The sequence below is a fragment of the Geotrypetes seraphini genome, chromosome 18 (genome assembly GCF_902459505.1).
Source record: "Geotrypetes seraphini chromosome 18, aGeoSer1.1, whole genome shotgun sequence".
Lineage (NCBI taxonomy): Eukaryota > Metazoa > Chordata > Amphibia > Gymnophiona > Dermophiidae > Geotrypetes > Geotrypetes seraphini.
In genome coordinates, this window is record NC_047101.1 from 29484231 (window position 1) to 29505046 (window position 20816).

General features: G+C 39.3%; 1 protein-coding gene across 2 annotated transcripts in view; it reads left to right on the top strand.

The window, feature by feature from the left end:
• Nucleotides 1-20816, top strand: part of RANBP17 (RAN binding protein 17) — a 548236-nt gene that overhangs the window by 451255 nt on the left and 76165 nt on the right. For both annotated transcript variants that reach the window (XM_033927588.1, XM_033927589.1), the window contains one exon: nt 10941-11107. In XM_033927588.1, coding sequence (XP_033783479.1) covers nt 10941-11107 — 167 coding nt within the window. The remainder of the gene's footprint in view (nt 1-10940; nt 11108-20816) is intronic.

The following is a 20816-nucleotide window of genomic DNA, read 5'->3' on the forward strand; positions in this document are numbered from 1 at the left end:
AGCCCCAACAAGCTAGCTGAGCATGTTATTACCTGCTTTTGCAGAGGGGAGGCTGAACCCAAAGTTACCATCCCCACAACTGTGCCGCACGGACGCTCTAAAAGCAGCAGATTTGCACAAAGTTTATATGAATTCATACTAGAAGACCCTGAGGACTCCATTCCAGCAGTTTTCCTGGCAGAAAATAAAATTTTGAAGAAGCAGGGAGAAGTTGGGGAAAAAAAAAAATTTGCTAAATATCCCAGATGGCTGCCAGATCCAAATTCGCACCCAAAAAAGTGATAAAAATGACCTTCCCGAAAAGAAAAATTTCAGAAAATAGTATATTTCAAGTGGAGGAACCCAGGGGAACACTAGGAAACCCTCAAAACCGCTCAAAATTAAGTTTAAAAAATTGCTGATTAGTCACAAAACAGTTTAACTCTCTGGAAAGTCCCTTGTGTGCTGAAATGACATTTACCCAATCAGTTCTAGGGTAAAAATTGAACTCTCCCATCATTATTCTGTTTCTTCATCCTGACTCTGTTTCTGCTATAATCCATCTTCTTTTTTGTAAGCCACAATAGTAGAAAACCAAATAAATACCAAAATATTAATACGCTGTCCACTGATGTTCAATCACTGTGAGGGGCATTTTTGATAGGACATCTAAATCTGAGTTTGGTCATTTTGGGAAAGACATCTAGAAATCCAGTAGAGAAAATGTTCATTTTTAAAACAGCAAGACGTCTATTGTTTTTTTTTTTATAACTTATCTAGCCATTTTGGCCCTTAGTATGTCTATCTTTTTTTGGCCTTTCTCAAATATAAAAACGTCCACATGAAAAACACATAAAAACAAGCTTTTTGGATGTCCAAGCAGCCAGCAGTCCAAGGTACACATGTCAATCTAACCTGCTTATATTGTATGGTGAGCTCTCCATAACCCACCCAAAACGTACTACACCCACCTATACCCTACAATAGCCTTTGTGTCTGCAGCTGTCATCTGTATGTAGGTATAGATACAACATAAGCAAGTTATAGTGACATCTGTACCTGGGACTTTAAATGTGTGTGGCGCAGTGGTTGAAGCTACAGCCTCAGCACCCTGGGGTTGTGGGTTCAAACCCTGCACTGCTCCTTGTGACCCTGGGCAAGTCACTCAGTCCTCCATAGCCCCAGGTACATTAGATAGATTGTGAGCCCACCGGGACAGATAGGGAAAATGCTTGAGTAAAAAACCGCTTAGATAACCTTGATAGGCGGTATATAAAATCCTAATAAACTTGAAACTTGAACTTGAAACGGTAACTCTCTGTTGTGCAGATTTATGTGAGCCATATGACTGTCATACAGGCTGGAAAATACTATTTATTTATTCTAAAAATTTATATACCGTTAAACATCGTTACATACATAATTCAATAAAATCAAACAAACATTAACATATAATCATCAAAAATCACATAAAGTTACCATCAAAAGATCAGTTCCTAGAAAAATGCATTAACAAATAACTGCATTTTTAATAGTTTTCTGAAATTACCCTCAACATAACATTTTTGTAATTGACCCCTGCACAGCAAAAGGCCATTTTACTGGTCTCAGCATATTTTGGATTAGCATTTGTTTTTAATAACGCTAAGTTCTCAGAACGTAGAGACCTAGGTGTTTTTTTTTCACATGTTTGGGTGGTAGGAGGGGTTCAGTGACCACTTGGGGGGGAGGGTCATGCCTTAATCCCATCAGTGGTCATCTGGTCAGCTTTTTGATCCTTATTCGTTTTTAAAACAGGTCTAGCCCAAACATCTATGTTAAAATGAATAAAGATTTGGGGGGGAAAAAAATATTTTGTTACAGGTTTGATTATCCCTGTAAGACATCAAGTCCTAAGCCTGCCCAAAATATGCCTAAGAATTAGATGAACTGGAGAGAAATAGACCAGAAAGACACATGGAATGTCTGTTTAAAGAATACCCATTTGGGTGTTTTGAATAGTAAGACATCCAAGTGCTGGTTTACGCTGTCCTTTGGATGTCTGTCTTTTTTGAAAATGAGCCTGTATCAGGATAGTGCCAACCAAAAATGATTCTCGCTGGCCCAGAATTGTATAGTATAGGGTGAAGGGAGAACAGGAAACAAATAGGATAAAAGTAAAGGGGATGGGACTTTTTCTGTGTGGTTTCAATCAAAATGGTTTACATATTTTAGACACGGCAATGAAGTGTTAAGTGACTTCCCCAGACTCATATGGAGCTGAGGTGGAAATCGAACTCACAGCCTCAGAGTGCTGAGGCAGCTGTGCTAGCCATTAGGCCACACCTCCAAATGCTCCAGTATTTTTATTGCAGCAATATTCAGCTGAAATATGAATGGCATTTTACATTAGGCCTGTTGAAGTGGTCAGAGCTGCAGCCTCAGCATTTCTCCCTGTGACTCTGGGCAATTGCTTAATCTTCCACTACTCCAAGTACATAAGAACATAAGAATTGCCGCTGCTGGATCAGACCAGTGGTCCATCGTGCCCAGCAGTCCGTTCCCGCGGCGGCCCCTAGGTAGATTGTGAGCCTACTGGGACAGATAGGGAAAATGCTTGAAGTACCTTTATGTAAACCACTTTGAGTGTGGTTGTATAACTGCAAAAAGGTGGTATACAAGTCCCAATGCCTTTCCCTTGAAAGGTCTAGGCCTAGCCATATGAGGGCTGAATGAGCAGGCAGTCAGCAGGGTTAAGAGCGAATAGCGTCGCTAGTTTTAAGAAAGGTTTGGACAATTTCCTGGAGGGAAAGTCCATAGTCTGTTGAGAAAGACATGGAGGAAGCCAGTGCTTGCCCTGGATCGGTAGCATGGAATATTGCTACTCCTTGGGTTTTGGCCAGGTACTAGTACTGGCCACTGGGCTTGAAGGACCATTGTTCTGACCCAGTAAGGCTATTCTTATGTTCTTATGTAATAAATGCTCAGTGCCATTGAGCAAACATTTTTTTAAAATACTGAGGCCAGTGTTTAAAAATATTAACATAGTAGATGACGGCAGCTAAAGACCCGAATGGTCCATCCAGTCTACCCAACCTGATTCAATTTAAATTTTTTTTCTTAGCTATTTCTGGGCAAGAATCCAAAGCTCTACCCAGTACTGTGCTTAGGTTCCAACTGCCAAAATCTCCGTTAAAACCTACTCCATCCCATCTAAACCCTCCCAGCCATTGAAGCCCTCTCCAGCCCATCCTCCCTCAAACAGCCATATACAGACACAGACCGTGCTGTTGAATATTGACCCTATGATGTTTTTATCATTTACAGTATTAGAAAATCACATACAATTTCTCATTATTTTATAAAAGTTTCAATCTGTATTTCCTTCCATCGTTTCATTTAGTTCTCTTTAGTAATGTCTTCTTTCCGTTCATTCAAATTCAGATGGTTTATGATTATTTTACCAGTAGCAAAAAAAAAAAAAAAAAGTACTGTAGCACCCTCCTGTGGTCTTAAATGAAGGATGCAGCTTTTAAAATAGTTACTTCCAATAGTGCCATCTTATGGCCATGAGATGTTGTCCTTAGAAGTGGTGTAAGTTGCTCAAAGCCTGAAGCTGAGAGTTGAAACTTGAGCAAAAAAGTCAAATATAGGTGGTTTTTTTTTCCCTGATCATCAAATTGACCCAGGTGGATTTTTTACTTAATTATTTATTCTTCCAATCCCAAGCTCCAGGTGATTAGCTTTTCAGGTTCAGGGAACAATTCTTTAACTGTGGAAAGTTTTAAAGCCTAAAGAAGAAATTCCACTTAATCCTTACAAGCATACATCAGCCTTTGTAGCCTTGGCACACCAATACACAGCTGCAGGCAATGTGAGGCAATAAAATGTCTTATAAACAGATTAGATCATATAAATCATTTTCAGCATTCTTTATAAAACTAAAAGAGCTGACCTTTCATTGATGGGGAATTGCAAGGAGATTTCAGTTATGATTCCATGGGAGCAAAGCATTTGAGTGAAAGAGGACAACAGCTGATGTTGCTGGATTAGGAGATCAACCCCCCCCCCCCCCACCCTATTCTTCCTCTCGTCTATTGATCATTTCCGGCTGGACACCCTGCCAGCCCTCTGCGATATCATACTCTCTAATAGACGGTGATGTAGTACTTACTCTTTTAGAAGCCCCTAGCTGTAAATCAGGCTTAATGGAAGCCCTCATGCCTGCTTTTATTGCAAGGATATGTCCACGCCAACATTCTTCTCTAAAGTGTTTACCTGGCTATTCCTCAGCTGACTCAGTGGCTTGAAACCTTTTAATGGAACCTGCATAACATCTTATCACCATGTCTCTGCTACACTTTTCTAATTCTTATCTGATTAATAGAATATTACCCAGATGAAAGAACAATGCAACAGCTTTCGGTGGAGGGGGGGTAATGCCCTTTACATACTGTAAAGTTTAGCAAGATTGAAGAACAAACAGAAGCCAAAAGGACAGATTTTAAGGGATTTGAGTATTTGTACTTGAGTATTTGTAATCATCTCAGTTACGTTATTGCAAAATGTATTCGATAGGATGTCTTTTTATGCTTATTCTTTCTTAATCTACTGAGTCTTTTCTCTTGCTGTGAGTCTTTGGCAGATCATTGCTGGCTGTTATTTTTCTATGCCTTTGTTTATATTATGTTTTTCCTCACTTTTGGTGCTTCTTTTGGATGAAGAAACGCCGATGCGTTTACATGCGCAGTTTACAACTGTCCCCTGAGGAAGGCGATGGTATCGCCGAAACTCAGATCCTAGTCGGGACTTTGTCTTTTGGAACTTTGCTTGTTTTAAACTTTGATACAAACTGCAAAAAAAGGGTTTCTGACCATTCGGTTGGATTTGACAACTCCAGTGCCTCTTCTTGTCAGTTTTGCGTTGCTTCGAGGCTTGGTACCTTCTTTCCCCGTTCCTCATTTTGAACATTTTTGAAAATAGTAATATTCTTTTTTTATTTTAAAACATAAATATGTTAACTTTTATGTGATGCTTTATTGAAAACCCCCAAATGGTTTATAATTGAACAATTGAAAATCCAATTATTACAAAATTATATACCCAATTATATAGATCACTTCTCAGCTGAGATTCTCGCTATTCTGAATATCCACTCCAATCCATACCCTTCCAACACAAATGAGCATTGAGTATATTTGTTTAAACTATAGGCACTCCTTAGATAGTTTCACATCATCTAGAATTGGGGAAAGTTTTCTCCTTTCTTCACAGGCTGTCAGTGTCCTATGAAACTCTCGGGAAATGAGCTTTTAACTAGACTGTGCAATTTTCAACCAATGAATAGCCTCTTTCCACTTTGTCTAGCAAGTAGCTAGGGACAGTGCATTTAAGGCCTTTAAGCTTGTAGTAACCAGTGAAGAAGGGCTTTCATTAATCTGCAATAAATAGTCCCATACGCTCAGCTTCTCTGTAATTCTTAGTCATCCTAACATAAACAGATACACAGTAGTTTGACCTAGAAATCACCAATGCTTGAGTCACAGCAACTGTAAATCTGTCTGTGATTAATAGAATTTAAACTGCCTAATAGTCCTCAAATTAGTGAGGGGCATTGCTATAATTGTTGTAACCCCACTTTAAGGTCTACTTAATAACAAAAAGAGATTAACTTAAAACAGAGGACGGGGGTCAAGATGGCATCTGTCTTTTGGTTTTCTGTCTGGTATAGCTAGTAACCAGCAAGGCCCTTGACTGGAAACTTTGAATCTGACTAAATTCCTACAGTATTCTCTTGAGCCAATACCATATCTTCCAAACTGTAAGTCCCAGTGTTTAAAAATGGTTAAAAAAAATATTGCATAAACTTAATAAATAAGTCGTTCCATTATTTAGGTCATGCCCCTGAACACATGCAATGTACTGATTTTGAGATCAGTCCCAAAATATGCTGACAGTTACTAATTCGGTGGTTAAGATTAGGTCATAAATATTAAAACAAACTGTATGGAACATATTAATAAGTACATTTATCTCAGTAATGTATGTTTATTACATTCAGAGATTGTTTAATAAATCTGCAAATTTATTTGGTATGAAAAGCCCTCAAAGTCCTCATCCTCAGTGTCAGTTTCAAACAGTCCAGAAATTTCTGGAGGTATATTATACACTGTTAGTTATACTATGAATTTATTTATTTATCTTCTCCCTAGTCTGTTTATAAATGAACATAATTATACCTACTTCTTTAATTTTTCCAGTTAATATATACACCGCTTGTCCTGTTGGGTAGGCAGACTTTTCATAAATTTCTTATATTAGTCTGCTTTGAAGATTCTGTATAAAAAATGCTACTTATATTCTGGCAAATGCAGTAACGGGCAAATCTACCCTCTTAGCTACTTTTGCGTTTGAAGCCTGACCACAATACGGTTTTGAGATTTTACTTCAGGCATTTAAATGAGTTATTTTCTAGTTCTCATATTCACATATTTCCAGATTTTTTTTTTTTTTATTATTATTATTTTTTTATCATTTGACCCAAACCAGGAGAAGGAATTTCTTCTTGTCTTTAAGGCCAAGGGTTCTGGCCCTAGAAGGGACTTTGTTGTTTTTTTCTTATCTATGATAGAAAAGATTTTCTGTTTTGAACCAAGCTAACTTGTAGAATTTTTGAGTGCGAAGGAAAATCCTTTCTTTCTTGGTTAAACAATCTACAGTGGAGTTTCTTAACCAGCTTGTCTCAGATTCCCTCAAATTCGTCTTTACTTATTATTTTATTTCCTTGTATGGCAGATTTCCTTTCCTTAATCCCTATTTTTGTATGCTAAAGAATTTGGACCAAATTTTTCTTTCCTTTAATATACAAGCTTGGTTTGTTTTTTTTATCAAAGTAAAAAAAATTAACAAATTTAAAAAGAGAGAAATAATTAATCAGCAAATTCTACCTCCATCCTATAGGCAGTCTGTAGGAGACTGGATGGTTCTCTAAGATAAGGCCCTGTGCCTGTGCACACAACCCCCACCTGAACACACTCTGAAGGTACAACAAAAAGGTTTATTGGTAACAAGCCCCAAGTCTGTTACTTCACAGGCTCAGATAAAGAAGCAAAGTCTCTTGGTTTTAAATATAAATCCGTAACTGGGCCTGGGAATGCAGGCTTCCAAGTGCTAGCTCTGGTCTGAGGCTGCCATGCACCAAACACAGGGTTCAACAGTCTTTTAAGGCTCCGTTTACAAAACCATGGTAGAGGTTTCTACTGTGGGTTGGTGAGGTAAATGCTCCAACATTCATAGGAATTCTTTGAGCAGTGGAGTATATATCGCCCCTGCCCGTGGTAGAAACCTATATCACATCTTGTCCAAGCCTGTCCTTAGCCAGAACTTAGAACAGGGCTCACAGTCCTTTAAGTGGATAGGTAGTTGGCAAATATGTCTTTGTCAGCTATTCAAACCATTCACAATAGTAAAAAAAAAAACCTTTATAATTACAAAAAACTTATCTAGATCCGAATTCTTGAGTGTTTTCTGTTTGTACTGTCTCAGCCCAGTCCTGTTCTTGCCAACGAGAGCTAGCAGGCATTTCACTATTACAGCTGCGTCAGGGCAACGGACTTCTTCCTTAGAGAAAACCACAAGATAGCATCATTAATAATAACAACTCAAAAGAACAGCCAGTAGAATTCATTCTTCAACATTTCAAACATACTCAGCGGTGTTTTCACTTGCTCACTTAGGCAGGGTCACAAGGAGCAGCGTGGGATTTGAACCAGTTGAGGTATCGGGCAATGGCAGCCCGGGGTTTGGCTGAGTCCTGGGGCTTGGTGCCAATCCTAAGCGCCCGTTCGCAAATGTATGTGGTGTTAGTGGTGGAGAGTACCAGGTGGGCCGGCAACCAAGTGTGAAAAAACTCATACAGGTCAGTAACCGTTTCTGGGAAACCCACCACTCTGATATTATTGCGGTGTTGCCGATTCTCTTGGTTGTCCAGTCGATCCTGAAGAGCAAGGACCCGTGTTTGCAGCCGCTCAACCAGCTCGTGGTCCCAATGGGCCTTGTCTTCCTTTTCTTATATACGACGTTCGACCTCTCTTAGGCGCTGGGAGTGAGCATCAAACTTCTCATTAATCCCATCAACCGCAGATTGTAGTTTTTTTTAACCGGTCTTCTAATGCTGTGGTGACTAGACGGGAGATTTCTTGGGCCATTCATCCACATTAGAGGGGTCAGAAACTGGTGCTGACACCATTTTAGAGTTTGGCATGAGGGGCTTACTTTTTACAACTTTCGGTGGTTTTGCCAGCATACCACCTTTCCGGAGCGGCAGATCAGCATCGCTGGTAGCCGCCCTTGAGTTGGATCGATAATACCCCCAAATTGTAGAAAAAAAGGGCAGATAATGAGCAGATATTCTCAGAGAAACCACGGAGCTCAGCAGCACACGTCTAGTTAAGATGAGCGCATCACGTGACCACCACCCCCCCTCATTTTGTTCTACTTTTACACGTTGTTTGGCTGTGTCTGTGGAGTCTCCACACTTCAGTCTCACTCACACTATCATATACTTTCTTGAGTTCAGATACTGTTCACATCTCCATCACCGTCAATAGAAGGCTGTACCACTCATCACCCTTTCTGTAAATAAATATTCCCTTATTTTACTTTCAAGTCTAACCCCTTTCACCCTCATAGTAAGACCCTCATTCTAGAACTACTTTTCTACTGAAAAGCCCTGTTTCTTGTGCATTTATTTTAAAATTTTATATTCCTCATATACCTATGTGGAGTACACTAAAAACATGCAAAATCTCATCAGAACAAAAACATTCAAAAACAGTAAATTCAAATCAATTAAAATGATTGTGCAAACAAATATGTCTTCAGTAGTTTATTAAAACCTCTTCTGGAGACACAACAATATAATATACCTGAAAGCTTATTCTCCCAGCAGTGACTCACAAGAAAAAGTAGCCAGTTTCTTGTGTTGATAACGAGCTGCATGACATTCTTGCAAAGAGAGAATCATTCCTGACTCTGATCTTAGACAATGATTTGGACAATATACAGACAAGACCTGTTTCAAAATCATTAGACCAATGATAATATGTTAAACTAAATCTGAAATTTGACATGTAGTCAATGTAAGGCTTTTAATACAGGAGAAACATATGTACCTCTAGGAATACCCATCACTAATCTGGCAGCTGCATTTTGGACCAATTGCAAGGCCCTGCATCTTGAGGCAGATAGTATTATACTTTGTAGAACCATTGGTGTGCTAAAGATAAGTATCTTGACTCTTGAAAAAGGCAATTAGGTGTCGAAACACTGCCGTGTTGAGTCCAGACCCAATAAAGACTCCATTTGATGACATATTCCTAGTGGTGACTTTTTTTCCTCATGACCTTTGTGTTTGGATCTCCACCAATCTTCAGCAGGCTGGCTGAAACAGGTCCCTGAAGGATACACCTGTCAGCTGCAGACTTGAAATCTGCTCCTCTCCAAGTAGGCAGAGTAGACCCTTATCAAAAGGAATCTCTGATTTCATGAAAAAGACTGACTAAAGCGAAAAACTGCAAAACTATCACAAAAATAAATAAGCCAATCAGCAGACACCTTTCATGCTTGCCTACAGAAAAACAAACTGAAGGGGGCAGCAGACTCCTGGGAGAAGGAGGAGGTTTCAAAAGCTGTGACTGACATCTTTCTGCAGTATGCTCATGAGACTGGACAGAGTATCCTAAGGTTCAGCATACCATTCCTAATGCACTGGAACAACTATTTACATTTTTCTCCTCTCGCAAATAAATATACATAGATACCTTTAAAAATTATTTTTGTTTTCTTAAATTCTTCAAACCCACTGTAGCACACAGGTAAATACAACTACTCTGACAGCAGGTTTGCATTGACTGAAGGTCCCTACACTATGCTGAGTTTCATTTTGCTTCAGGCCCCAATGGTAAGTGATATGTATGCCATAAAACAAATGAAGATATCACCCTGTGAAAAAAAGAAACAATAATAGTTATTAATACAGTTTCAAAAATGGCGTTTAGAATCCAAAAGTAGAGTAAAATAACTCAGCATAGGGAAAAACCCTTTTATAAACTTTCATAGAATCAATCATTGCACCATCTTGTTAGAATAAATGATTTTTAAATAACTTCATAGATTCATAAGTAATTCTTAAATCTCCATAATGTGAAAATAAAGTCCAAAGTCCAAAGTTTTGTGAAAAGCTCATATAAGTAAACAGATTTAGTTTCAATGTCTCTGCAGCGGTGACCCAGCGGGGTTCTGACGCGTTTCGCCGTCCTGGCTTCCTCAGAGAACCCGCTAATGCTGTGTGTGACAGACTTGTCAGTTGGGTACCTAATTCAAAAGGGAATTTTTGAAACTGTATTAATAACTATTATTGTTCCTTTTTTGCTGTTTGTGCTACATTCCCTTTGGAACAATATTCAATTTATTCAATTACCCAGTTGTATTATATTGGATATCACCCTGTGAACACCATCTCTACAATAAAGCGTAGGAGCCATGCTTAGATTTTATCTGCTACTGCCCTTCAATTTTGGGTTATTTTACTCATTCAAGTTATTTCCTCAATGGCTGTTATGGTACCTTCATCTAATCAATTGATTTGCTATCAGAGCAGTTTTGTTAGTGTCTTCCAAAATCAAACCCTCATTGCGTAACCTGATGGGGGAAGGAGATATAAAGTCCTATTATAGATTAAGAACAGGTTAAAAGACATAAATGGTTGGTATTCTCAATGGAAAAGGGCAATCCAACCATTGCGAATAAGAGGAGAAAGATCATTCCATAGGTTAGGAGAAATGAAAACCAATGCTGAATGTCTGGTAGTTTCATAGTGTGCCATTTTGAGATTGGATAAGACTGTCATAGTTGACTCCGTGGTTCACAGTGGGCAGAAATTCCAAACTTTTTTTTTTCCTTGGGACTTTGCCCTTCTACAGATACAATTGTGTCCTCCAGCTGCTGTGCTTGTTTAGACTACATCCTCACCTACCTCTTCAAACATATTGCAAAAGAAGGGAAAAAATCATTAAGGCGACGAGAACTCTCACAGGATGGACAGAGGCTGCTGCACTTCATGCAACAGAACCCAAATGTACTCCAGCAGGTAACCAAAGCTTTCATTACAGGAAAAAAAAAGGGCTTCTCTTGAAAAGTCCAGTTTTATATACCCCTTTTGCATTTTCTTGCCAATAATTCTCAAATACTCTAATCCATTTATTTCCCATCATGAAATACTAACAGAGTCTGGCTAATGGTAGTTAAGTGAGTAATCTAGAATAAAATGGTGTTGTAGCCATGTTAGTCCGCTTTTAAAAGTAATATATAGAAATAAAACAAAACATAAAGGAAATAAGGTGATACCTTTTTTATTGGACTAACTTAATATATTTTTTGATTAGCTTTTGAAGGTAACCCTTGAGTTTTTTTCTTTAATTTCACCGGAGATACTTGAGAGTAGTGACAATATCGTCTTTTCCCCTTTTTGAAGTTCAGTTACAGTGTTTGCTTTGCATTTCGGGTCACATTGGAACATTTGCTTACAGTCATTTTGGCGTTTTTACAAAGAGTTGCTGTTTGTACTATGATTATATTTTTCATCAACAAACCATCCTCCTTATGCAGGCCTAACGGCTGAAACACGAATTGAGTTGAGTCACCTGTCATTCAATAAATTCATCTAGTTGAATGCCATAGACCAGTGGCTTTTAAATCTGTCCTAGGAGACCCCCAGCTAGTTGGGTTTTCAAGATATCCCTAATGAATATGTATGAGGCAGATTTCCATATGATAGAGGTGAAAGGCATGCAGATCTGCCTCGTGCATATTCATTAGGGATATCTTGAAAACCCAACTGGCTGGTGGTCTCCATGGACAGATTTAAAAGCCACTGCCATAGACTGCTTTGTGTCTTCATCTCCTCTGCTTTTGCTTTGGTTTACTTTTGGTGGATTTGTCTTTTGTCCTTTGCCTCTTCACTACACAACATAGCTTACAGAACAGACTCACTAAACCAACTTACAGCATTCATTGAAAAAACTAATGTTTTATATCCAAAACAGGCAGAATTTACCACATATCATAGTACTGAAACTTGTTGTTTTTTAAAATGTTTTGGAAACTGGAGAATGAATCCCTTGTCTTGATGGTTTCATTAGATCTAGCTTCATCTTTTGACTACTTAGTCAATCATCAGTTACTGCTTAACAAATTAGCCAATACTGGACTAGACTCTAACGTTTTAGCTTGGTTTATTTCTTTATTTTTTACTTTGCCTTGTGGTTGTCCAGCTTTATCGCCTGTTATGTTTAATATTTTTCTTGCTCCGTACTATTATTGAAGAAATTGGTGTCAAGGTACTGTATATTGTTATGCTGATGATATTTTATTGCTGGCTAAGACTGGAATCTCTCAGAGAGAGAAAGATAATGGTTACTGTAGATGGGCAGACTAGATGGGTCATTTGGCCTTTATCTGCCATCATATTTCTGTGTTCTATGATCAAATTTCAGAGTTAATGAGAAATGGTTTGATTGGTCTCCAATCTCTTTGTTCTATTACACATTATTTTGATAATAAAAATGTTCAGACATTAATACATGCTTTTCTTATTTCTAAAATTGATTATTACAATATCATGTATGCTGGATTATCTAAATTCAATCTTAGATTTCTTCAAACATTACAAAATACAGCAATAAACATTTGGATCATAAAAGTAAATTTGATCATGTTACACCATTGTTTCTCCATTATCATTGGTTACCAATACCTTATAGGGCTCAATTTAAAATCTTGATGCCGACACCTAAATCATTTCATTTGCAACAGCCTAGTTATTTAAACTCCTTAACTATTCCATATTCTCCATTGCATACATTAAGATCACTTTAAGATAATAGGTTAGTAATTCCATTCATCAAAAGGACTAGCAGTGGGAGTTTACCCGTTCTGTCTTTTTTTTTTTTTTTTGATCTGGCACCTAGGCTATGGAATCAGCTTCCAAGTCAGATTTGCTTGGCACCGAATTTAAAGGCCTTTAAAACGTAATTTTTCACCGTATTTTCTGAAACATGCGGCTTATTCCAAACAGGTCCTCTCGTACATTACCTACCAAACTGTATATCTTATACTCTTGCTCAGCAAATTGTATTTCTATATTCTTGCTCTCTTGAAGTCTCTGCTCTCTGTATTTCCTCTGACTGTCTGCATATTGTAATTCACTGAATGTCAGCTCTCTTGATTTTAAACCGCCTAGAAGTCGCAAGATTGTGGCGGTATAGAAGAATAAAGTTATTATTATTATTATTATTATTATTTTTTTAAATTGGCTTTTGGACATGATATTCTTCAAAATGATCATATTTACTGATCTTCTTTGGTGACTTTCAAGGATTAACCTGTAAATACAGCAAGATAGAATTGTATTTCTTATTTTAGTTAGGTCTGTATATTCAGTGGCTTTCCTTTTTTAACATAATTTTACTTGCTGTGAACTGTTGTCTGTTGCGGTGGTATATCAAATTTTAATAAATATAAACATAATGTGTTAGTGTTAATATGGGTAAATAAGTAAGATAAATTGATAATTGAGGCACAAAAAACATTACTATGCGATCCAAGATGGCGACTGAGAGCAGGACGCGCTGAGCTGCTTGTCCCAGAATAGCGTTTGTTCGGAATAATTTCTACCACTTACCGCGATGCCTAAGAGTCGGGGCCGGAGTGCTGCTTCTGCCTCGTGGCGTCCTGGAGCTCCGGGTCTCAGAAATATACAAGATCTTCTGTGGCGCATGCAGGAGGTCACTGCAACGTCAGATGGCGGCCTGCTGAGGACACAGGGAGGCGAACCCGTGGTGGATACTCCTGGGCCTAATACTACTCTAAGCCCCGAAGTTAGGGCACCGCCCCCACAGCCTCAGATAACCAGCTCTCCCAGGGGTGGGGAAACCCCGGATTCAGAGGTTTTATCCTCTCCAGAGGCAAGGAAGGATCTACAGGAGAGCTTGGAGGTTGGGGCTCATACTTCAAGGGCCCCCATGGAGACATCTGGGGGAATACCATGTCAGTATGAGGGGGAAGGACAGAAGACAAACCCCGAAGGACTTCAGAACGGTGAGCACTTTACATTTTTAAAACTAATGGGAGGAAATTTTTTTTTTCACTCAGAGAATAGTTAAGCTCTGGAACACATTGCCAGAGGATGTGGTAAGAGTGGCTAGTGTAGCTGGTTTTAAGAAAGGTTTGGACAAGTTCCTGGAGGAAAAGTCCATAGTCTGTTATTGAGAAACAGTTGGGGGAAGTCACTACTTGCCCTGTATCAGTAGCATGGAATATTGCTACACCTTGGGTTTTGGCCAGGTACGAGTGACCTGGATTGGCCACCGTGAGAACGGGCTACTGGGCTTGATGGACCATTGGTCTGACCCAGTAAGGCCATTCTTATGTTGAAAGAACAGTATGAAGAGCCTGCATTGAGAAGGTCACCTTGGTATGGTTACAGTAAGTCTGTTCCGCAAGCTATGTTGTGCAGTGAAGAGGAATAAGAGATGCAGTAAAGAAGATATTAAAGAACAGAGGCGAAGGAAGTGAGAAGACACCATCCATCAACACTGAGGCGACTGCACTCACCCAATTATTTGACTGGAGTTCTGGAGTCTCAGACTCCTCTTACCTGTACCATGACAACAGCAAAGATAAGGCATTTCTGAGCAAGCCCATGGTGGTTCCAGATTGGCCATCCATCCATCCATAGAAGGCTGCTGGTCAGGTGTACAATCTGGGGAGGAGGGAACATTGTATTATGGGTCAGATGGTCAGCAGGGAGCTCATGAACCACAATAGAAGCAAACATTAAGTAACATTAAATTAATTGCATAAATGACATTTTAAAGAAAATTATGTGGCTACAGATGTAGTTTAGACCAGTGGTTCCCAACCCTGTCCTGGAGGACCACTAGGCCATTCGGGTTTTCAGGCTAGCGCTAATGAATATGCATGAGAGAGATTTGCATATAATGGAAGTGACAGGCATGCAAATCTGCTCCATGCATATTCATTAGGGCTAGCCTGAAACCCCGAATGGCCTAGTGATCCTCCAGGACAGGGTTGGGAACCACTGGTTTAGACTATTTGTGCATTCAAATAAATATTACTTAATTTCTACATATTTCAACTGTGATTTGATGTAGGAAAGATTTACTTTAAGCAGTTTCTGAAGATACTCCTAAAATTGACACATCCTAATAATGTTTCAAGGAGACACTGGTGCCTTAAAGGCTTCCTTTCTTACAGCATCCTGGGATTTATTGGCTTGTGTTTCCTACATGGATTGTAGCATTACAAACTACACAATGGATTTTGATCCGTGGTAAGAAAGTAGCAGCAGCAGCAGATGAAAATACTCCAGTAGCATGTGATCAAAGTATTCTAACCTGTACAAATTATGAAGCGTCGTTTGAACAATGTGTATATATCAGATTAAATAGATTTGACATTCCTTTAAATGCTTCTTTGTGACTGTGCTTTTTCCTACCTTGCATGGCAGCTGCACTTAGAAGCTAGATCAGACATTTGCAATGGTGGACTGTTCCATCTTTGTGCTGTACTTAGTAATCCTTCAGTTTTATAGCCGTGCCTAAGCAGTGATATATCTTTATTAACTTCATTACCACTGCTATACACTGTATGTATTTGAGTGCAGGCTTTTAGATCTGGTTTTAAATATTAATGACTGGTCTCCAGTAGTCAGCATAAATATGATTTGCATTAGTACTAGTCATATCATATTGAGTGCCTCTGATGTCAACTGTTCAGTGTATTACTACCTGACATCATCTCCCTGGGTCGCTGACAACTTTGACCTTTCTTCTCATGCATAGTTTCTCTAGTCTCAGAAGCTGTTTTGAATTGATTTGAAATTTTGACTCTTCCCCTTTATGAGGCAGTAAAATTGATAATTATTCAGATGGGAACTGAGCGCTGAGTGGAAAATCAATTCCACTTGCTCTCTGCTGCGTATAAAATTACTTCTGAGTCTGTTGGACTGAATGGAGGGCTGGGGTAAAAGCAGCAGGCAGGAACAGGAGGAAAGGATTAGCTGGACAGAGCTAATAGCCTGGAGGGATTGCTTTTGAGACAGAGGGAGTGGGCTGCTTGGGGGTTGATCAAATGTTTACATTCGTTTCGACTGGGTTATAAATCAGTTCTTCCATAGAAAGAGTTTAAAAGTCCGTAGATCTGACCAGAGGGATACCATATTTGATTATTCTCATTTTCACACTCAAATGAAAAGTAAGCCATTGATTATGCATTGGCTGGCCATTAAACACTTTTTTTTTTTTTCATAGATGATTTGACTATCGGGCAAAGTTGCTGCTTCATAACTAGAGGTTTCAGTTTTCAAGACATCTGCCCCAGTTAAGTAATGCCTAACCCTATTAAAAGGAAAGGGTTACAAATTACTTAACAGTGCTGAAAAACTAGACCCTAATGACTAATTGTATTCAGAGTTTAGAGAGATTTTGTCAGCTCTTTAAGCTAAAGTGATGCACAGATATTGCCAGTATTAACTAGTTCAAGCATTTGTTCCTCTTGTAACTCTTTAGTAGCCAATGTAATAGAGATCTAAATAGTCTTGCAGTATGCCAAAAGTGATATCTTATAAGCCGCAAAAGCATTCCCTAGCAAAGGAACTGGCAATCTCAATGGTATTACTGCAGGAAGCCAGGGTCCAAGCCAGAATGAAGAGGTGCCTTACCAGCACGCGCGTTTATAACTCTTTCCCCCTTTATCTACCAATTCCTCATCTCTCTGCTCTGATCAACCCTTTCCTTTTAATCCTTTCTGTGTCAGAGGTTGGGCAGAGGCCACCTTTTGATTGGCACTGCTTGGTACTATGGGTATTCTAAATGGTTGAAAGCAGTAATTGAGCCTCAGGCAACATGGGAGGAGGTTGCAGCCGAAGCTCCTGCTATTTGCTTCAACCCACCTCTGGTTCCATGAGCATAAGAAGAGAGAAGGCAATGTAATTGATGACTAAAGAAGGGCTGGGAGGTTGTAAGAAGGAGGAGCTAGAGGACAGGAATCAGGAATTTGAAAAAGGAGCTGGGAAAGGGAGAGTACATGTATATTGGCACTTGAAGGGGGGGAAGAGAATGGACTAGAGCAGTGGTTCTTAACCTGGGTTCGACCGAACCCCAGGGGTTCGGTGAGTCAGTCTCGCGGGTTCGGCGGAGGTCAAAACACACCTCCGACTCATATAGCGCACAATCCTTTTCGAGGATGCTGGACATAAAAACGAAGAAAAGGAACAGACTTTGTTGCGAAAATGACATGAGAGTGGCACTTGCCAAGGTAAAGCCGCGCATTTCTGAACTGGTCTCTGAGAGGCAACAGCAGAAGTCACACTGATTTGCAGTAAATTTCATTATTATGTTATTATTATTCGAAATATAGGAGAACTTTTTGTTTTCAAAATTGATATTATTTTTTCCCTCACTGTATACCTATGTTTTGAATTTGTAAAAATCATATTTTATTTTTCCAATAAAGAAGGGTTCGGTGAACACGCATATGAAACTGGTGGGGTTCAGTACCTCCAACAAGGTTAAGAACCACTGGACTAGAGAGAGGAGGAAGAGAAAAAGTGTGGGGATATGAATAGAAGTCATACTGTAGCTGTAATTAGGATAGCTCCTACCCTACCCTAAGATCCCTTAGTCTCCCTCTCTACTATCCTCATTCTACCCTTCTTTTTCCTCTATATTCATTGAACATATTGGAGTCGGTATTCAGCGGTGGTAGCAATCACATTTTTCAAATGCAGCTACAACATCTGCTATCAGGCTAGGTACCAGCCCTAAATATATGTACAATGTAATTACTACCACCAGATATACATATAACAATAGTATCAGCCACTAAAGAGGCACGTCTGTGTAAGGCACCAAAAAGAAGCACTGAGTGCAAATTCTACATCTGAACGCTCAGATTCTGTTACTGAATGCTAGCATAAAATGGCATTTATGCACCGACATTCAGGAGTCCTTTTACAAAGCTGTGGTAGAAAGTGGCCTTAGCGCACCCTTATTCAGGTCTTTTGTGTGCACTAATGCTATTTCTACCACAGCCAGAAAATGGCCATGGCCATGGTCAAAAATTAGCATGCGAGTGCTTACCACCACCTGTTTTACAAGTGGTAAAGATTCATGTGCTAAGCTTTGGGCAGAGTAAGCACACTAATTGATAGCAAAGAAACACCACCTTCAGACGTGTCCCTTTGGCCGTACATGCACATTTGAAACTTACCGAGGTAAGCCCTTTTAAGCTGCTATAAGCATGAATTGGTACTTACTACAGCTTAGTAAAAGGACCCCTCAGGCATGCCCACATTATACCATGTCTATGGCAGGTGTATACACACATGAATAAATGTGACACTTACACTATCTATAAGGTACGCGTGTAATTGTTTGATATACCTATACCTCTCGCATAAACCTCCCTTGGTGAACACCCCTTTGCAGATAAGTACTATGTGAAATAAGTGTTCACATTATAGAATACTGTTAGGTGAACACTTGGAGAGGCATAATAATTTTTTGGCTTCTTAAGCAACGGCCATTCTAGTGCCGAAGTGCATGGAATGAGAACAGAGTTTTGAGCTGCATTATATTCCCTGACGCAGCCTTGTGTGAGGCGAAACAAGGACTTGTTGGAATTTAAAAGAGGACATGGTTTGTGAAAGGTTCATCTAGTGAGCACCACCAATATTTTCTCTGGCCAGCCGTTTTCATCTATGGCGTGTTCTCGACCATGTTTCCAAAGCTAAGTAAACTGTTTTGTTTTTTCTTTTCCTGTGCACAGTGATGGGTTTTTTCACCCTTTGATAAATTCATTTCAGTGGTGGTGGAGTTTTTTGCCTATGATAAGAAATGAAGCAGTATTGAATGTTTATCAAGTTTTGATTATGGACTGCTGTTAATTTGAATTTTGAGGCTTTTTCTCCACCTTTTATGTGAAATGCTTATCGGGAGTGTTTAGCCCACCTCTGGTGAGTAATATATATAACTTCTGAATTTTTTGATTTAGTTACTACTCTGGGGTTTTTTTTTCTTGAGAGATGTTTAAATACCTACATGGAAAGGAAGCTCTGGAATGAGAGGGCATAGGCTGAAGTTAAGAGGTAATAATAATAATAATAACTTTATTTTTCTATACCGCCATAGTCAGATGACTTCTAGGCGGTTCACATCGAAAGAAGGCTGGACATTTAGCAAATTACAAATGCATGAGGGGGAATGTTACAAAAGAAAAGGGTAGTAAGGGGAGGAAAAGTAAGAGGGGTTGTAATGGAAGGGAAGTGAGGGGGGGGCCTGAGAGATTGCTTTGAGTTTGTAGGGGAAAAAGCGTGGTGAGCAAAGGTCGGTCTGTTTAGGTGATGAATTTGTCAAACAGAGTGGTTTTGATTGATTTTCGGAATGCGTTGTAGGTCTGTCTGGTTTTATTTATGTAGTTTCCCAGCCAGGATTGTTGTCTGTTAGCTTGGAACATGAAGGTTCTGTCAAGGAAGGATTTGTATTTGCAGCCAGTGATTTTAGGATAGGCGAAGATGTTTTTGTTTCTGGTTGTTCGTTTGGAGTTGTGTAGAGTGAAGTGTGTTTGCAGGTAGGAAGGTGCTAGGCCCCAGATTTGTTTGAAGCAGATACATGCAAATTTGAACTGTATTCATGCTTCCATTGGTAGCCAGTGCAATTTTTTGTAGTATGGGCTAATGTGGTCTTGTTTTCTCAGTCCGAAGATTAAGCGAACTGCAGTGTTTTGCACTAATCTCAGTTTCTTTATTGTTTTTTGTGGGATACCCAGGTAGACGATGTTGCAGTAGTCCAGTGTGGATAGGATCAGCGATTGTACCAGTAACCTGAAGGATGTTGTGTCAAAGTATTTTTTAATAGTCCTTAGCTTCCATAGTGTATAAAAGCATTTCTTCACTGTTAAGTTTGTGTGATCAGCCATGGTCTAGTGCGTGTCTAGTGTGATACCCAGAATTTTTATGGTTTTGGAAATCGGGTATTCATGGTCGTTTACTTTTAATGATGTTCTCGTTATTTTGTCATTGGGGCTTGCCAAGAAGACTTTTATTTTCTCTGTGTTTAATTTCAGTTTGAAGTTGGTGGTCCATTTTTCGATTTCTATCATTGTGTGCGAGAGGTTATCTATAATTTCAGTTGAGATGTCATTTAAGGGGATTAGGATAGATATATCGTCTGCGTATATGTAGTGCTTTAAGTTTAATTTTAGTATTCGGTGACCTAAGGATGCTATGTAGATGTTGAATAATGTAGGTGATAGAGGGGAGCCTTGGGGTACCCCTGACGGGTTTTTCCATGGGTTGGAGTGATTTCTGTTGCTGGCTACTCGGTAAGATCTGTTTGTTAGGAATTCTTGAAACCATTTCTTTACCTTTCCCGAGATTCCCATTGCATCAAGGCAATCTAAGGAAATACTTTTTTACAGAAAGGGTAGTAGATGCGTGGAACAGTAGTGGAAACTGAGACTGTGTCTGAATTCAAGAAAGCGTGGGATAGGCACGTGGAATCTCTTAGAGGGAGGAAGAGATAATGATTACTATGGATGGGCAGACTGGATGGGCCATTTGGCCTTTATCTGCCATCAAGTTTCTATTTTTCTATGTTTCCCATGTTGATGGTCAAGTTCAGAAGATTAATATGGGGTCCTTTTACTAAGGCACGCTAGCCATTTTAGTGCATGCTAAACGCTAACTTGTGCTAACACGTCCATTATATCCTATGGAT